Genomic DNA, 15,762 nt, shown 5'->3' on the forward strand with positions numbered 1-15,762 from the left:
GATGCTGAAGATACCATGGACAGCAAGAAAAACTAATGAAGAAGTACTAAGGAACGTCAACAAAGATAGAGAACTGCTAAAGACTGTTAAACATCGAAAAATGTCTTATCTGGGACATATAGTGAGGGGAAGTCGATATAAAATATTACAACTGATCCTTAAAGGCAAAATAGAGGGCCGTAGAGGTGTAGGAAGAAAACAAGTTTCTTGGTTAAAAAACATTCGTGAATGGACTCAGATATCAAATCCAGGACAATTATTCCATATTGCAGAAGATCGAGAAGCCTTCGCAATGGTGATCGCCAACGTCGGATAATTCTGATATGGCACGTGAAGAAGAAGAATGGAAGACAGCAGACTCCGTTTAAAGCGCAAAAACGAGTAACCCAGTAGGTAAAAGACCACAGGGTAGATCACCAAAGCGATGACGAGAATGCTGGACCTCATCGTCCGGGGAAGACTGGATGGCAATGAACAGGCAGTTGCCGACTAACATGATCGATTATGCTAGAATGAAAAGAAGAAAAAGAAGAACTTCCTTCCAGTATTTTTGTTATTGCCTCACACGGCCCTTACACGGTCATTAACAATAACATTACGTTATCAGGCTACATTAATAATAACGTCAATGGGGAAATCCTACTAGCTGGCTGTAAACCATAATTAAAAAATCATACAGAAGTAAAAAACTTCGTTTGTACAATGGTATAAAAAAAGTTTACTAAAAACCATTAAAAGTCATCCAAAAGGATTCGCAAAACGTTTTCGATCTAGATCAGATCATCTTCAGTGCGTTCTGCTTAGTACATGAAACTAGCAACTTTATGAAATTGGTAACATCGAGAAATATGGTTTACTTACATGATACTTATATAATATTTATAGCGACTCCAAGTCGATGTTAAAAGATTGAATGTGTTAGGAGTGCTCACAGGGCAACATGGTTCCCTGCTCGATAAAAACTTGTGGTTCATGCCAGTTCAATGGACACAGACCAACATTAATAATACCCCGAGAGATGTTAGACATTTTTGGATAGGTATTTGAGGCAATCTGAAAAATTTTCAGGTAACTCTTCCATGATAGCCTAATACAAAATTGCCGGTCTGGCTGGAGTGTAGCGGTCATTTTCCCCGGCAATCCCCCCAAAGTTAAAAAAAAAGGGTAAACATTGTTATTACAAAAAATATCTTCGAGGTAACTTTAAAGTAAATTTAAATATTCATTTATAAAGAAAATAAATGAGATAGACGATTTACGAGGGATATTAACTCTGCAAGATGATTGCATGCCCCAGGATTATTTTCAAGGAGTGCATCTGAACTTCAGGGAATTGCATAGCTTACCTATAGCGCTTCCTATTCAAATTTTTTTAGATAACCTGGTAGGTAGAAAATCTCACCAAAAAACCTATCCTTTTTAGAAGGCCAACGAAGAAGAAGATGGAATTAATTAAAAGAAAAAAGATTTCAATTATACATTCCGAAATTATCTCTGGTTCTCTTATGAACTATAGCATCATAAAGTGATTGCGACAAACAATCTCCCTCAAACTAATTAAAATCTAATTTGTCCATATTTAGTATCCATCCATTTCCGTTGGGTTTTCAAGAACTGGACCTCGATTTTTGACCCTTCGCTTCGTTATCGATCATTCGCTATCTGTACACTAAACAGATACGAAGCGAATACGTTCGATAACGAAGCGAAGGGTCAAAAATCGAGGTCCTGGGGAGTTGCAATATGAGTTTCGTCAAATGCTCGTGTTATACCATGTTCTTGGCAGACGTTGTCTCATCTCGGCTTTGCACAGAGTCAAAGTAGGTAGATCAGACTTTGTTAACATTTTTTTTAAAGGGTATCATTAGTGATTTTGCTCGAGCGAATGGAATATCTGCGATTGAGGACGCAAACAGCTATCGATATACGCTCTTTCTCATACTGCAGCTTTCCTATAGTACTTTTGATTCAAATGCGCGAGTAATTTTTAGAATACTTATTTTTAATATTAAAAAATACCCTGTCAAAATAGCAATTGCACCCCCCTGTCCGAAAGAAAGTACAGAGCTATTATACATGTATAGTTGTATATTTTATATTGGTTAATAGTACGTATCGATTCAGATGCACCCCCTGATAATAATCCTGGGGCACCCATGCAAGCGCATTTTGCAGAGTTAAAATCCCCCGTAAATCGCCTATCTTGTTTATTTTCTTTATATTTGAATATTTAAATTTACTTTAAAGTTACCTCAAAGATATTTTTTGTAATAACAATTTTTACCCTTTTTTATTTTTATTTTATTACCCGATCATATTACCCGTATGCACGCCAATGGTGAATATAAAATTCTTAATTGTATGCCAAAAATGCGCAATAACTACCTCTTAAAACCTACCAAATTTCATTTGCATATCTCAACCGGTTTTAGAGCAATAAATAAATCGTCAGTTTGTTAGAAAAACTTCAACATCCCGTATCTCGGAAACGAAGCATTTGCGGACACATGTTTATAAAGCAAACGGTCATTATTTTTTCATGTAGAATTACTCCTTAAAGTTTGTCGCACTTATTTAGAAACACCCTGTATTGATGAAGAACGTTGATAGTTATTAAAGTACCTAACTTTTTTATTATCCAACATAAGCGAATGAATCAAAAAGCATAATGTTAAGAAAGACTAAGGCTACAGTTAAGTTTTAATTTCAATATTTTATATACGCCAGAATATTCCACAGGGTGTTCCAAACTTTGAGGAAAAAACACACTATCATTGTTACACCCGGTATACAATGACACTTATATGTTTAGCAACACTATTATTACATCGATATTCTTGAAGAATAAAGCTATAACATATTTAAAAAACACTAAAATCAGGCAACAGGTTTAGGAAATACAAGACATCAAAAATGTTTTTAGGTGGTGCGTTAATTTTGATGTTTAGTGTATTTTGTAGTTTCATTTCCCATGTCATGAAAGAATTTTGTAATAGATTTTTTCTACGAGCGTGCAAAAATGTCTACTTTCGCGCAAGCGTTTTAGTTTAGAAAGTTTTACTTTTCCGCACGCGTTTAGATATTTTATTATGGCTTTAAAATAATTACAATACATGCAATGAACTAATATTTAGATATTATTTACTATTTTATTTCAAATGTATCTTATTGTGTTCCTGTTTTAATGAAATTAACGCGACAATTCGATGAAATAAAATTATTTTGACATAATATTCGAAAGTCAAATCGGTAGACATTAGGTTTGTTCTAGCAAACAGTCAAACTAGTCAGAAACCGTCAGCAAACAGTTGGTCAGTGAGGGAACATAATACAGTCACCAGTGCTATCCCCTCTACTCGCGCTGGTCCGCTATTCGCTGATAGTTTCAAACCGTTTGAGACTGATGCTAGAACAAACCTAATAGCAGTCGTTTTGAATCATGCATTGTCATGGAAACCAAGATCGTCGTCATGCTAACTAATTATATTGAAAGTTTGGTTTTGACAACCTTGTAAAATAATTAATTTGTGTATGTATTAATTAAATTATATTAATTTAATATATTTAATAATTAATAAAATTATTATTATATTAATTAAATTAATTGATTAAGATTTGGTCATTTTTTAAAGACTCATAGAAAAAATATTGTTCCTAACTTTTGCAGAAAGTCTCTTTTCCGCACTCGACTGCTTCCCGAACTCCCGCTTCGCGTCGTTCGGCAAACTGCAGTCGCGTGCGGAAAAGTATGACTTTCTGGACTTGTTAGGAAAATAACTATTAAACTCGTATAAATCAAAGAAAATGTTTAAAACGGTAAAAAATGAACAAAACATGTTCCGAAAGAATAATTGTGATATAGCTAATATTATATTAAAATATTAATATTAACTAAAACAAAAAATAAAAAAAATATTAAACAACAGGGGGTTTGAACCGGGGACTTCTCGATCTGCAGTCGAATTCCCTACCACTGACCTATATCCGCTGTTTGAATAGTAATATGATTATCCCGTTATAAAGTATATTATACTTTATAACGGGATCGCAAAAAACCACAAATATACTGAAGAAACGTAATAACAGTAAAAATGATTGTGTAAGATTGAATGATAATATGGAATGATGTGAATTTCGCAACTAATGTCATTACTGGTAATGTCATTATTAATGATCGTGTACGTATTACGATGCGAATCTAAATTATCCGCATAGGGATTACGTACACTCGATACGCATCGTATCCGCCATGTTTTCCCGTAAGACGCTATGGGAAAACATGGCGGATACGATGCGTATCGAGTGTACGTAATCCGGGCCCTGATTTCAACGCATCATTACTGTAAACGGGAGGGGATACTGTCATTACTAATGATCGTGTACGGTGCGTTGACTTCCACATCGTTATCGTTACTCAGTGTATCTCTTGAAGTTGCGTGGTGAACATGTCGATCCCGAAGGGCGAACCTGTTAAAATCGGTGACGGTGACGGAGTTTTGAGAAATTTTATTGCAACCTATGAAGAGTTACCATTATTATGGAACCCTACAGATCCCAGTTATAAAAATAAAATTAAAAGGAATGCGGCACTCACGAAGTTGCTGTCGATTTACAAAAACTGTAAGCCTGGGGCGACAATAGGTGACGTCAGACGTAAAATTAATACACTGAGGTGTAATTATAGAAAAGAATTGAAAAAAATAGAGGACTCGAAAAAATCAGGGGCTGGAGCCGACGACATCTATTCACCAACATCATGGGTTTTCCACGCACTTAAGTTTATTAACCAACTCGAACAACCTGTTATACTTGGGAACTCACAAGTAAGTAAAACTCATTCACTTAATTCATAAAAATATATTTTATCATATTTAGTATGGTATATTAATTAGACCCAAACCCTGACATAAAAAGTAAAATTTATCGTCTAACACCAAATTGTTCTATATTCTATATTCTATATGGTCCACATATAGTTCAGTAAAAAGTTACACTATTTACTATTTCGAGCGTCGGGTTTGGGGGAGGGGGTCAGATTGATACGGATGTGTATGGAACGGTTACGATGAAGGTGAGAGTTGGACAACGATACTCGGAGACATTCTAAATAAACAATGGACTAAAGAAGGGAGATGCATTTTCACCACAACTCTTCAACTTAGCTCTGGAACACATAATAAGAAGTACAGGAATCGAAAAACTAACTACAGTTGGGCATAGTCATCTTACAATTTATTGCCTCGCAAGCACTGTTAAGTTTAAGTTGCATGTGCCCTGAGTTTTTGATTTTTCTTACAAGGTATTTAATTTTACTTACAGGAGAGTTAAAATCTAAAGTAGTAGCATTTTCTACTTCAATCTCATCCTCCAAATAATCAAAATCCTTTTCGATTTCTAAACTGTTTCGATTTGGCTCAGCAATTTTTATGAAATCCTGGACAGCTAAGCTTAGAATAGTGCGTATATACAAAATGCTTATTGTAAGCATGCAATTACACATCAATTTTGGGTTCGTCAGGAAACAAATGCAGATCAGGGACTCCCCCCAGTGACAGTGGAGGCTTTGTTAGCACGCAACGCAATAAAAAGGTCGCCGTCGAATCACCCGTCCGGATAATCAAGAAATTTCAAGATCTTGAAATTTCTTGAGCCAAGACAAGATATAGGATGTCAAGAAAACGTCAAGACAAGATTTTTTGAAATTTCTTGATTTTTTCTTAAGACAAGACAAGAAATTGTTGTCAAGAATTCTTGTCTTGTCGACCCCTAGTTATAAACAAGTTAAGAAAAAATTTTCTCTAAATGTGACACTTAAATGAAAATTGGAGCAAAAGATAACCCCAAAATAGTATTAAAATAAACTTTTTTTATAACAGAATTAACAAAATACTACGGAATTAGCATTAAAAATTTGTTAAAGAAACATAATAACTTTTTTCTACGAGCGTGCAAAAATGTCTACTTTCGCGCACGCATTTTAGTTTAGAAAGTTTCACTTTTCCGCACGCGTGTTACTTTTCCGCACGCGGTTTTTACTTTTCCGCACGCGTGTTAATTTAGATATGTTAATATGCCTTAAAGTAATTATAATACATGCAATAAACTAATATTTAGATATTATTTACTAATTTATTTCAAATATATCTTATTGTGTTCCTGTTTTAATGAAATTAACGCGACAATTCGATGAAATAAAATTATTTTGACATAATATTCGAAAGTCAAATCTGTAGATAATAACAGTCGTTTTGAATCATCGTCATGGAAACCAAGATCGTCGTCATGCTAACTAATTATATTGAAAGTTTGGTTTTGACAACCTTGTCAAAGAATTAATTTGTGTATGTGTTTTCATATTAATTAAATTAATTGATTAAGATTTGGTAATTTTTTAAAGACTCTTAGAAAAAATATTGTTCCTAACTCTTGCAGAAAGTCTCTTTTCCGCACTCGACTGCTTGCCGAACTCCCGCTTCGCGTCGTTCGGCAAACTGCAGTCGCGTGCGGAACAGAATGACTTTCTGCACTTGTTAGGAAAATAACTATTTTCTTTGTATAATAATAAAATATATAATGTATTTTACATTTAATTTTATAAGCTTTATAACAGGTAGTACACTCAGATTTGTGTATGTTGTTTGTACTCAATATCTGAATTCGGCCATTGACCGTTTATACCCACAACGCGCTGTGTATTTCATTTATTTCTCACATGGATCGCGTCTCGGGTATTTTTGACGTGCACAGAACGCGTTGTGGCAATGACCCATAATGCGAAACTACGAAGGCCGTCGGAAACACACGACGAATTTCGCTTTATGCCCAATACAAATGCGCACAAAGGGAAATACAGACTACAGACATCGCATATCGAATCTTACCGGTAACACGAGTTTTATTCAGTGCAGTTTGTGATAATTTCTAATACAATGGGTGAATCAATTGAAAACCTTAAAAAGGAATTCGAGGATGGTTTGAATAAACTTTACGTGGAGACAAGTAGTAGGTCTACGCTACTTTTAGAAAGCGACTATAAAAAACTAATTTATGAGGTTAAAGAAGCACAAGAATTGCGAAGATTCGGCAAAGGATTATCATCTAAACAATATCGAAGGCTCAATCGATATGAAGTATTAAACATTGGAGAAAATGAACATCTGATAGCCAAAAGACAGACTAACGAAGAGGAAATTAAATTTTTTGTTTATCGTGAACAATTATTTGATATTGTGCATACAGCCCACATAAATATAGGACATAAAAGTGAAAGAGGTAGGTACATATTTCCGTTTTTTTAACTATGCGTTAGGCATTTTCTCTCTCTCTCTCTCTCTATCTCTCTCTCTCTCTCTCTCTCTCTCTCTCTCTCTCTCTCTCTCTCTCTCTCTCTCTCTCTCTCTCTCTCTCTCTCTCTCTCTCGCGTGGGTTTTCGCTGACTTAACAATCTGCTTCCACTTATAGTCGTCCATCGGTAGTTCCTCTTGAGTTCCTCCAATATTGAGAGTGCATCAATCTGCTGCAATATTATCTCTTCACCGCATCCTTGGTCTCCCCAGCGGTCGCTTTGCTTTCGGATTCTCTTTCCAGCTCAGCTTTATGACACGTTGCTCTTGTCTCTGGACATATCCGGTCCATCTTAATCTTTGCGACTTTATTATTTTAAAACATTTTTCTATACTTGGCTTGGTCTTTGTAACTATGTTATTATGTCCGCAAATTTTGTAATCCATTTCAAAAATACTTCTAGGCTATATCGGCACCTGAAATTTTCAGATTAGCTCAGAACTAGCTACCAATGCAATATATAACTGCTATTATATTCATAAATAGATTTTTTTAATTTAAAACTATTTTAAAAATGTGACTAATGCAATGACATTTAGATTCCATTTTAAAGTACGTCAACAAATCTATATCAACAAATCGATGGTGGCTCAGTGGTATATCATTAGACTGCAGATTGAGAGGTCCCGAGTTCGAACCCAGCTGTACGTATCTTTTTTTAATAAATAATTAAAAAGTTAATATACTTACTAAAACTTCATATTTTATAAGTTAATTATTATAATATATGTACCTATAAATATTATACACAGTGATGAGCGTGCTAATAACCGACAAAATAGCGCAAAAGATGGAAAATGTATTAAGTTGTGAGATAAAAAGAAATGAAATTAGTCGAGATGGGAAATTGAGCGATATTAACCTAAAAATTTACATTATATTGATTGTTTCCCACCTTTAGACGTATCGGAGGAGTTTAGCAACTGTCACAGTGACAGTTTTAGTTGACATACTCCTCTGATGCGTATAAAGGTGGGAAACAATCAATATAATGTGAATTTATATGTTAATATCGCTAAATTTCCCAGCTTGACTAGTTTCATTTCTTTTTATCTCACAACTTAATACGTTTTCCATCTTTTGTGCTATTTTGCCGGTTATTAGCGCGCTCATCACTGTATACCATTTTAGATATTTTCTTTGATTTATATGAGTTTATAATTTTATATTGGGTCCTTTAAATAATGAAAACGTTTGATTATAAAAAGTTCTTTTTTATAAAAGTGTAATTATTTACTATACGCTGTGAGCTCGTACGTAGAGGGGATATTTACAAATTCGCGAGCGTAGTGGCAAGTCTGTAAACGTTTACCGGAAATTTGACATAAATGTCAAAGTGATTAATTTAAAATTAAAATTAAAAACATTAATTATAAAAAATATTAGTTGGTCAAAGTTGTGGTATATATTTTTACCTTAAATATACTTACGTTTTAAACACTGAATTTAAGTTTTTTTAATGTTCCGTAACGTTGTAATTATAATTTAATCTAAAAATCTTAGCGCCATCTACACGATAATTGTGAAATTATCCGAAGTAAGAAATTCATATTTTATCAATAGAACGTCAAAATGATTAGCAAAATCTTAAAAAAATCGATTACAATTTAATTAATTTTTTGCGTTGTAAATGTTAAGCGATAACAATTAAATAATAAATTTAAAAATTACCGGTGAAAGTTGAATTAGTAATCCGCTAGGAGCGCCACCAGCGAAGCTCATACCGTATACCTGGCTGGGTATACAGTGAGGACGTTTGAGTTGGAATAAATTCATTATCTCGAGAAAAAGCGAGTTTGGAGAGAAATCCTAAAACATCCATCTGGGCTTGATGATGTAATCGATGATTTTTTGAATAAGAGTAGGGATCGTGTGATAGCTCATTTGAAACGTTATTTAATTCTCTATTCAGTAAAATAGACGTCAACATAATTATTTATAAAGGGTATCCAAAAAATTGTTTTTGATTTAAATTAATTGAGACAAAAAGAAGAATGTATGTAATTCAGTTATTTTAAAATACATTTGAGTGCTCTCAGAAAACAGAAAGAAATGTTTATTTGTTTTTCGCACACTTTCATATAATCAAATATTCTTAACTTTCGCGTTGTCATGGTGATGACATCATGAGCAATAAATAACGACAAAAGTTTTGACAGTTTTGTGGTTTGAAAGAAGTTAGAATTTTTATGTCAAAGTTCTAAAAATTGTAGATTAGAAATAAAATTTCAGTGACGAAGATGTTACAGTTTTTTATTTGTTCACCATAGATAAAATATTGTATGAAACTGTGCGTGAAGTACTTTTTGCGAACTTACGCAATGTATAGCACTCGCTCCGTTGCCGCTCGTACTCGAAACATGTCGTGCGTTCGAAAAAAGCATACTTCACGAACTGTTTCATAAATAACTATTGTATAACCTTTATAAATAATTATGTTAATGTTTATATTAGTGATTATATAATTAAATATCCTTTCAAATGAGCTATCACACAATTTAAAAAATAATCGATTATAGTCCTGTCGCCAGTGGCGGTACAACGGCCTCCCTAATTCAGATGGATTTACCCAAGTTTTTTTTATGTATTTTGACCCGTAGAACACGAATTTTTTGGGTAACAGTCGATCCGGATGTCGATAAGATTGTTATAAACAAAGAACTTGAGGAATCACATAACAGTGATTTTTCGCAAAACAAAACATCTTTTTGTATTTTTTGGGCCATTCTAAGCAATAAATGATTTTACAAGTTTTTTCGTAGAATGCAGAGTTTTCGACATAAACGCGGTTGAACATTTAAAAAATCGAAAAATTGCAATTTTTGAACCCGAATAACTTTTGATTGAAAAATAAAATAGCAATTCTGCTTACCGCATTTGAAATTTCAAGTCAAATTCTATCGGTTTTGATTACTTTCATTGCTAAAAATTAATTTTTTTATTGTTAAACAAAGCTGTAAACACATAGTGATTGAATGATGTTTTCAATGCATTTCTCATTTGAAATCGAACGAGTAGGCGCGCATACATACAATTTCTACGTAGATTAAGTACATTAAAACGCATGCATTGGGCACGGGAAACACTATGTGTTTATGGCTTTGTTTAACAAATAAAAACTTAATTTTTAGCAATGCAGATAATCAAAACCGATAGAATTTGACTTGAACTTTCAAACGCAGTAAGCAAAATTGCTATTTTATTTTTTAATCAGAAGTTATTCGGGTTCAAAAATTGCAATTTTTCGATTTTTTGAAAGTTCAACCGCGTTTATGTCGAAAACTATGCACCCTACGAAAAAACTTGTAAAATTATTTTTTGCTTAGAGTGGCCCAAAAAATACAAAAAAATGTTTTGTTTTGCGAAAAATCGCTGTTATGTGATTCCTCAAGTTCTTTGTTTATAACAATCTTATCGACATCCGGATCGACTGTTACCCAAAAAATTCGTGTTCTACGGGTCAAAACGCATAAAAAAACTTAAGTAAGTCCATCTGAATTAAGGAGGCCGTTGTACCCCCCCTGGCGACAGGACTATTACGTCAACACACCCAGATGGATAACGTCAGTAATATGATTCATATGCCAAAAAGTCATAATTTAAAAATAAAAATCGACCTGTCTCAGGATTTCTCTTCAAATTCGCTCATTCTCTAGATAATGAATTTATTCCAACTCAAAGGTCCTCATTGTATAATTCTTCTAACTCTAGCTGGTCCATATATTCTTCTAAAAATTCTTCTGTCTGCGATTCTCTTTTGTGCGCTTGATCTCTTGTTAGATTTACTATTTTCTTTGGTATACCAAGTTTTGCCATGACATTCACAGCTCCACTCGAAGAATACTATCATATATGCCCGCTTAAAATCTATAAAGAACTGGTTTTATTGTATTCCCGACAATTTTCCATTAACTTAGGTACCTAGAATATTTAATATACAAAGATTACTTTGTGCAAGTTCTTGTCAAAAAGTCTTTAAACATTTTTTTATTGTATATAGGAATGGAGCATGAGTTAAAGAAAAAATATGCGAATATAACCCGAGAAATTATAAACTTGTACCTTAGTAAATGCCAGTTTTGTCAGTTGAAGAAAAAAAATCCAAAGAAAGGCTTGGTTGTCAAGCCTATAATTTCTAAATATATGGACTGTAGATGTCAGGTAATTATAAGGAGCTAATAATTATTAGACATAATAATTTTTAGGAACAAACAATAGGTTTGTTTCAACTCGATACAAAACCGTTCTTGAACGGTTACGAGTATGCGCAGTAACGAAAAATGTGTTACTGAGCATAATCATTCGTTATTGCGCATGATCGTAACGATTCAAGAACAGTTTTGTATCGAGTTGGAACAAACCTAAAGTAATTCAAAGTGTCATGGATCGCTGACATGCAAAAATAAATAAAGAAAATTGGTTATAAAAATGTTTGTGTTTAAAACTTATTTTTTCTGCATTTTTTAAATAATACAATTAGAAGTTTCGCCTTGTGGATATTTGTATTGCCCATAACGCGAAACATTGTCGTGTGTGTCCGACGGTCTTCGTAGTTTCACATTGTGGGTGTTCGCATTATATCCACAACGCGTTCTGTGCCTGTCAAAAATGCCCCAAACGTGATGTGAGAAATAAACGGAATTCACAACGCGTTGTGGGTATAAATTTCGGTCAGTGGCTGAATTAGGTTGTTGAGTACAACATATATATTTGTTAATTTTTATTCACTTATATAAATACAGTCGAAAAAATGAAAGAATACCCATGAACCATCACATCAATCACTTATTTTGTATTTGCTATCTTTTTCTATAACAAACGTTTGTTATTTATAGAAAAAGACAGCAAATACAAAATAAGTGATTGATGTGATCGTTCATGGGTATTCTTTCATTTTTCCGACTATATAATATATAAATTTATATAGAGGTTGTCGTCCATTTTTTTAAATATTTTCTTTTGTATTCACATTGAACTTTGCGTGTCTTTGCCAATGATTTGTACAAACAATAAAGTTTTTATGTTTCTTTAAAAAAATTTTAATTTTGTTAAATTTTTAAAATAAAAATTTTTTGAATACTGTTTTGTGGTTATCTTTGGTGCCAACTCTTATTTATCACAATATTCGAGAAAAATAAATTGAAAAAAATTGTTTACTTATATCAAACTAATGAATATTTATTGCAAAAAGGGTCATGTATATTTTGATATGCTACCCCAAATTTAAAAAAAAAACATTGAAATTGGCCCAATATTAACGGAGATATTGCAAACTAATCCTCCTCCGCCAATTTTCAGGCAAACTACGATTTAGTTTATTAATTTAAGGTCGCTACGAAAATCATTATTTTTTATGCCATTCTACAATGTTTACTCTATGTATAAATGGCATTGTTGAGTAGTAGTGTTCATAAATTATGTACTTACGCACTTTTGAATGTTAATATTGATAAATGAACAAATTATGAATTTTTAAACTTGGAAATGTCGACAACAAAACGGTTCTAGCAAAAAATGTTTCTTTTGTAAATGTGTCAAAAATTACCAGGAACACGAATATCGAAAAATCATTTCAAAATTTTTAATCCCGGCAATTTTATTAAAAAACAAGTTTTAAACAAATTACAATTTTCAAACTGTTTTGGAGGGGAGTTTAATTGAAAGTTTGATTTGTCAATGCATTTGTCGAAAATATACATAAAAGCAAAAAAATGAGACCCTAAAAACTTGTATACTCTATCGGCAACTACCGCGTTTTTGCAATTGAAGAAATGGTCATTTTTAATAAACAAATTAAATATCTCATAATCTACTGAATATTTATCAACAAATGTTTTAATACTTTATACTGGTACTACCGCGCAACTTTTTATGCAAAACAAAATGTTTTACAGTACTTATTTATAATGCAAATAATTTTTGTGGAAATTTGTTTTATATTTTGTGCAAAAATTACCCATTTTTACTTATTTAAACAAGGATCCTCTCATATGAATCATATACTTTCTTGAAAATAGCTTTTGTCTTGTTCTAAAGTTTGATAAAAAATTTATTCCAACCTGTACGGAATTATATTTTGATTTACTTAATACATATATGTATGTATATTGTGATTTTATTTTATCGGGGCTATACTCATCCCCCATTTTTCATCTTTGAGCTTTCTAAGCATATAATCTGCATCTTCCTGCTCTGAAGCCGCTTTGTTCTTGACGTATGCCTCCTCTACACATCGGCAGACGCGTCCGCGGATGTACCTGAACAGGGTGACCACATATCTGAAGGTCGTTCAGTCTGTGGCACTGAAATCCTTTGATCTGTGCTGAAAAACCCGGCAAGTATCGGATGTGCTGCAGATGCGTCTGCTGACGTCATATACATACATCCGCAGACGCATCTGCCGATGTGTAGTGGAGGCATTAGACCAGGGGTGGGCAAAGTGCGGCCCTCGGGCCGCATGCGGCCCTTTATACATTTTTTTGCGGCCCGCGGAAAAAAAGTGAATTATTTTCATTTAAAGATTTTTTTTATTAATTAAACAGCTATTAATTAACAATTTCGCAGCGGGTGATTTTTCCGCAAATTTTCAACATAACGCGGGCAATTATTTGGGTTTCCGGCTCCCTGAATGAAATCCACGAAATTTCAACAAATGGAAACGATATTTTTGAAGTAGTCTGGAACTGTTTGGAAAATTTTAAATTAACGCTGTAACCTAGTAAGTGTAACAACTGACGGAACACCAAATTTAAGAGGAACAAATATTGTAATGTTGAGAAAACTTAAAGATTACGTCCATGAACAATTTTCAGAACATTAGTTATTATTTTTCACTGCTTAATCCATGAGCAAGTATTGTGCAAATATGTTTTGCAAGTAGTCAACGCCAACGTCATTTCAATTATAACTGATATTGTTAATTATTCATTCAATGGGATTAAATCATCCTGCATATTTTTATATTATTTAATTCTTTCAAAGAAAACAAAAACAATGAAGGGAAGGGAATCTAAGATTTTTCAAATTTATACTTTTGTTTATTTTGGTTTAAATGACGCGTGTTGCATATTACGTATGATGCGTGTTTGCATCTTTAAGCACGGTATTTCCCTTCAAATATTTAAGTAACTAATAGCAATATGAAAATAGAATTCACTACTTTATTTGGGAATAAGCCATAATTTAAGCTTCAAATTAAATTTATTTGACGTTTCCATTTCCACTTCGGAAATCGTTATCAAAATACAAAACATTAATAAATTAAACTAATTAAATAAATGCTTAATTTATTAATGTTTTGTATTTTTATAACGATTTCCGAAGTGGAAATGAAAACGTTAAATAAATTTAATTTCAAACTTAAATTGTGGCTTATTCCCAAATAAAATAGTAAATTGCATAAGATGTCACAAGAAAATAGCTTCAGAACAATATTAGGGAAAAATGAAATAGGTTCAGAGATAATATAAAAACAAATAAATATATAGATACAGATACACATATATTTGAGGGAAATACCATGCTTAATTAAGTGCGAATGCTGTTTAGCGGGGACGGGTACGGTTTGAAAAAAATTAATTTTTTGAAATTTTTGATTTTTTTTTATTAATTTAATTGAAAGTACATAAATAAATAAATAAATAAATAAATAAACTTTAAGAATACTCTCTAAAATTTTCAACTTGACCGGAGTAAAATTACCGGAACTAAAGCATGTTTAATATCCCTACCTTCGACTCACTTTGCAGTAGCTTAAACGTAGTGAGAAACGTTCAACAGCTGTTCCCGTCTCTTTTGTAAATTACTCTACGATTCAAAAACATATTCCGGCGTGCATCACTTTATGATTTGACAGACAAAAAACAAATTGAAATAAAAGTTGTCAAACCAAACGCGTTTTTCTCAAAACTGCTTCTTTCAAAGGCGGTGGATATTGTAACTCAAAAACTACCTACTTGACAGATCCACCTGAAATTTTTCATAGATTTTCTTTGGCCATTTCGTGAGGTAACTCTATGTCTATCGAGTTATGTTTTGGTTAACAATAATACTCTGGGCTAATTAGCAAAATTCAAGGAAAAGTTATTTACCAGCAATTTTATTGCTGGAATCGAATCTTATTATTGTATGTATTAATAATATAGGTATGCAAAGTCCGCAGATAGTGTGCTACTTTTTTATAAACAAAATGGCGCCCGAAAATCGTGTTTTTTTCAATTTTTGCTCTATAACTCCAAAGATTTTAACTTTACACCAAAAACACCCAAATAATAAAAATTCACCGCAATTAAATTCTGCATAGAGACGTGTTTTTCCCGATTCACTTCGACGAAAACTTTCCCCGTAAAGAGCGGGTTTTTCCAACAAAATCTTTAATTTTCAACTAAAATTTTGGATAAGTAATTGTTAATCAATAAT

The 15,762-nt window shown here is 32.8% G+C and overlaps 1 protein-coding gene across 2 annotated transcripts in view; it reads left to right on the top strand.

Moving 5' to 3' along the window:
- Positions 1-4,431: 4,431 nt before the first annotated feature.
- The window catches only part of LOC114330403 (KRAB-A domain-containing protein 2-like), a 37,334-nt gene continuing 26,003 nt past the window's right edge, over positions 4,432-15,762 (top strand). The window contains exons 1-2 of one of the 2 annotated variants that reach the window (XM_050643812.1): positions 6,871-7,272; positions 11,345-11,505. In XM_050643812.1, the coding sequence (XP_050499769.1) occupies positions 6,930-7,272; positions 11,345-11,505 (504 nt within the window). In that variant the 5' untranslated portion in view covers positions 6,871-6,929. Of the gene's footprint in view, positions 4,824-6,870; positions 7,273-11,344; positions 11,506-15,762 lie in introns of those variants that run through there. The other variant, XM_050643813.1, reaches the window with a different exon arrangement.

Source organism: Diabrotica virgifera, chromosome 2, assembly GCF_917563875.1.
Source record: "Diabrotica virgifera virgifera chromosome 2, PGI_DIABVI_V3a".
NCBI classification, from domain to species: Eukaryota; Metazoa; Arthropoda; class Insecta; order Coleoptera; family Chrysomelidae; genus Diabrotica; species Diabrotica virgifera.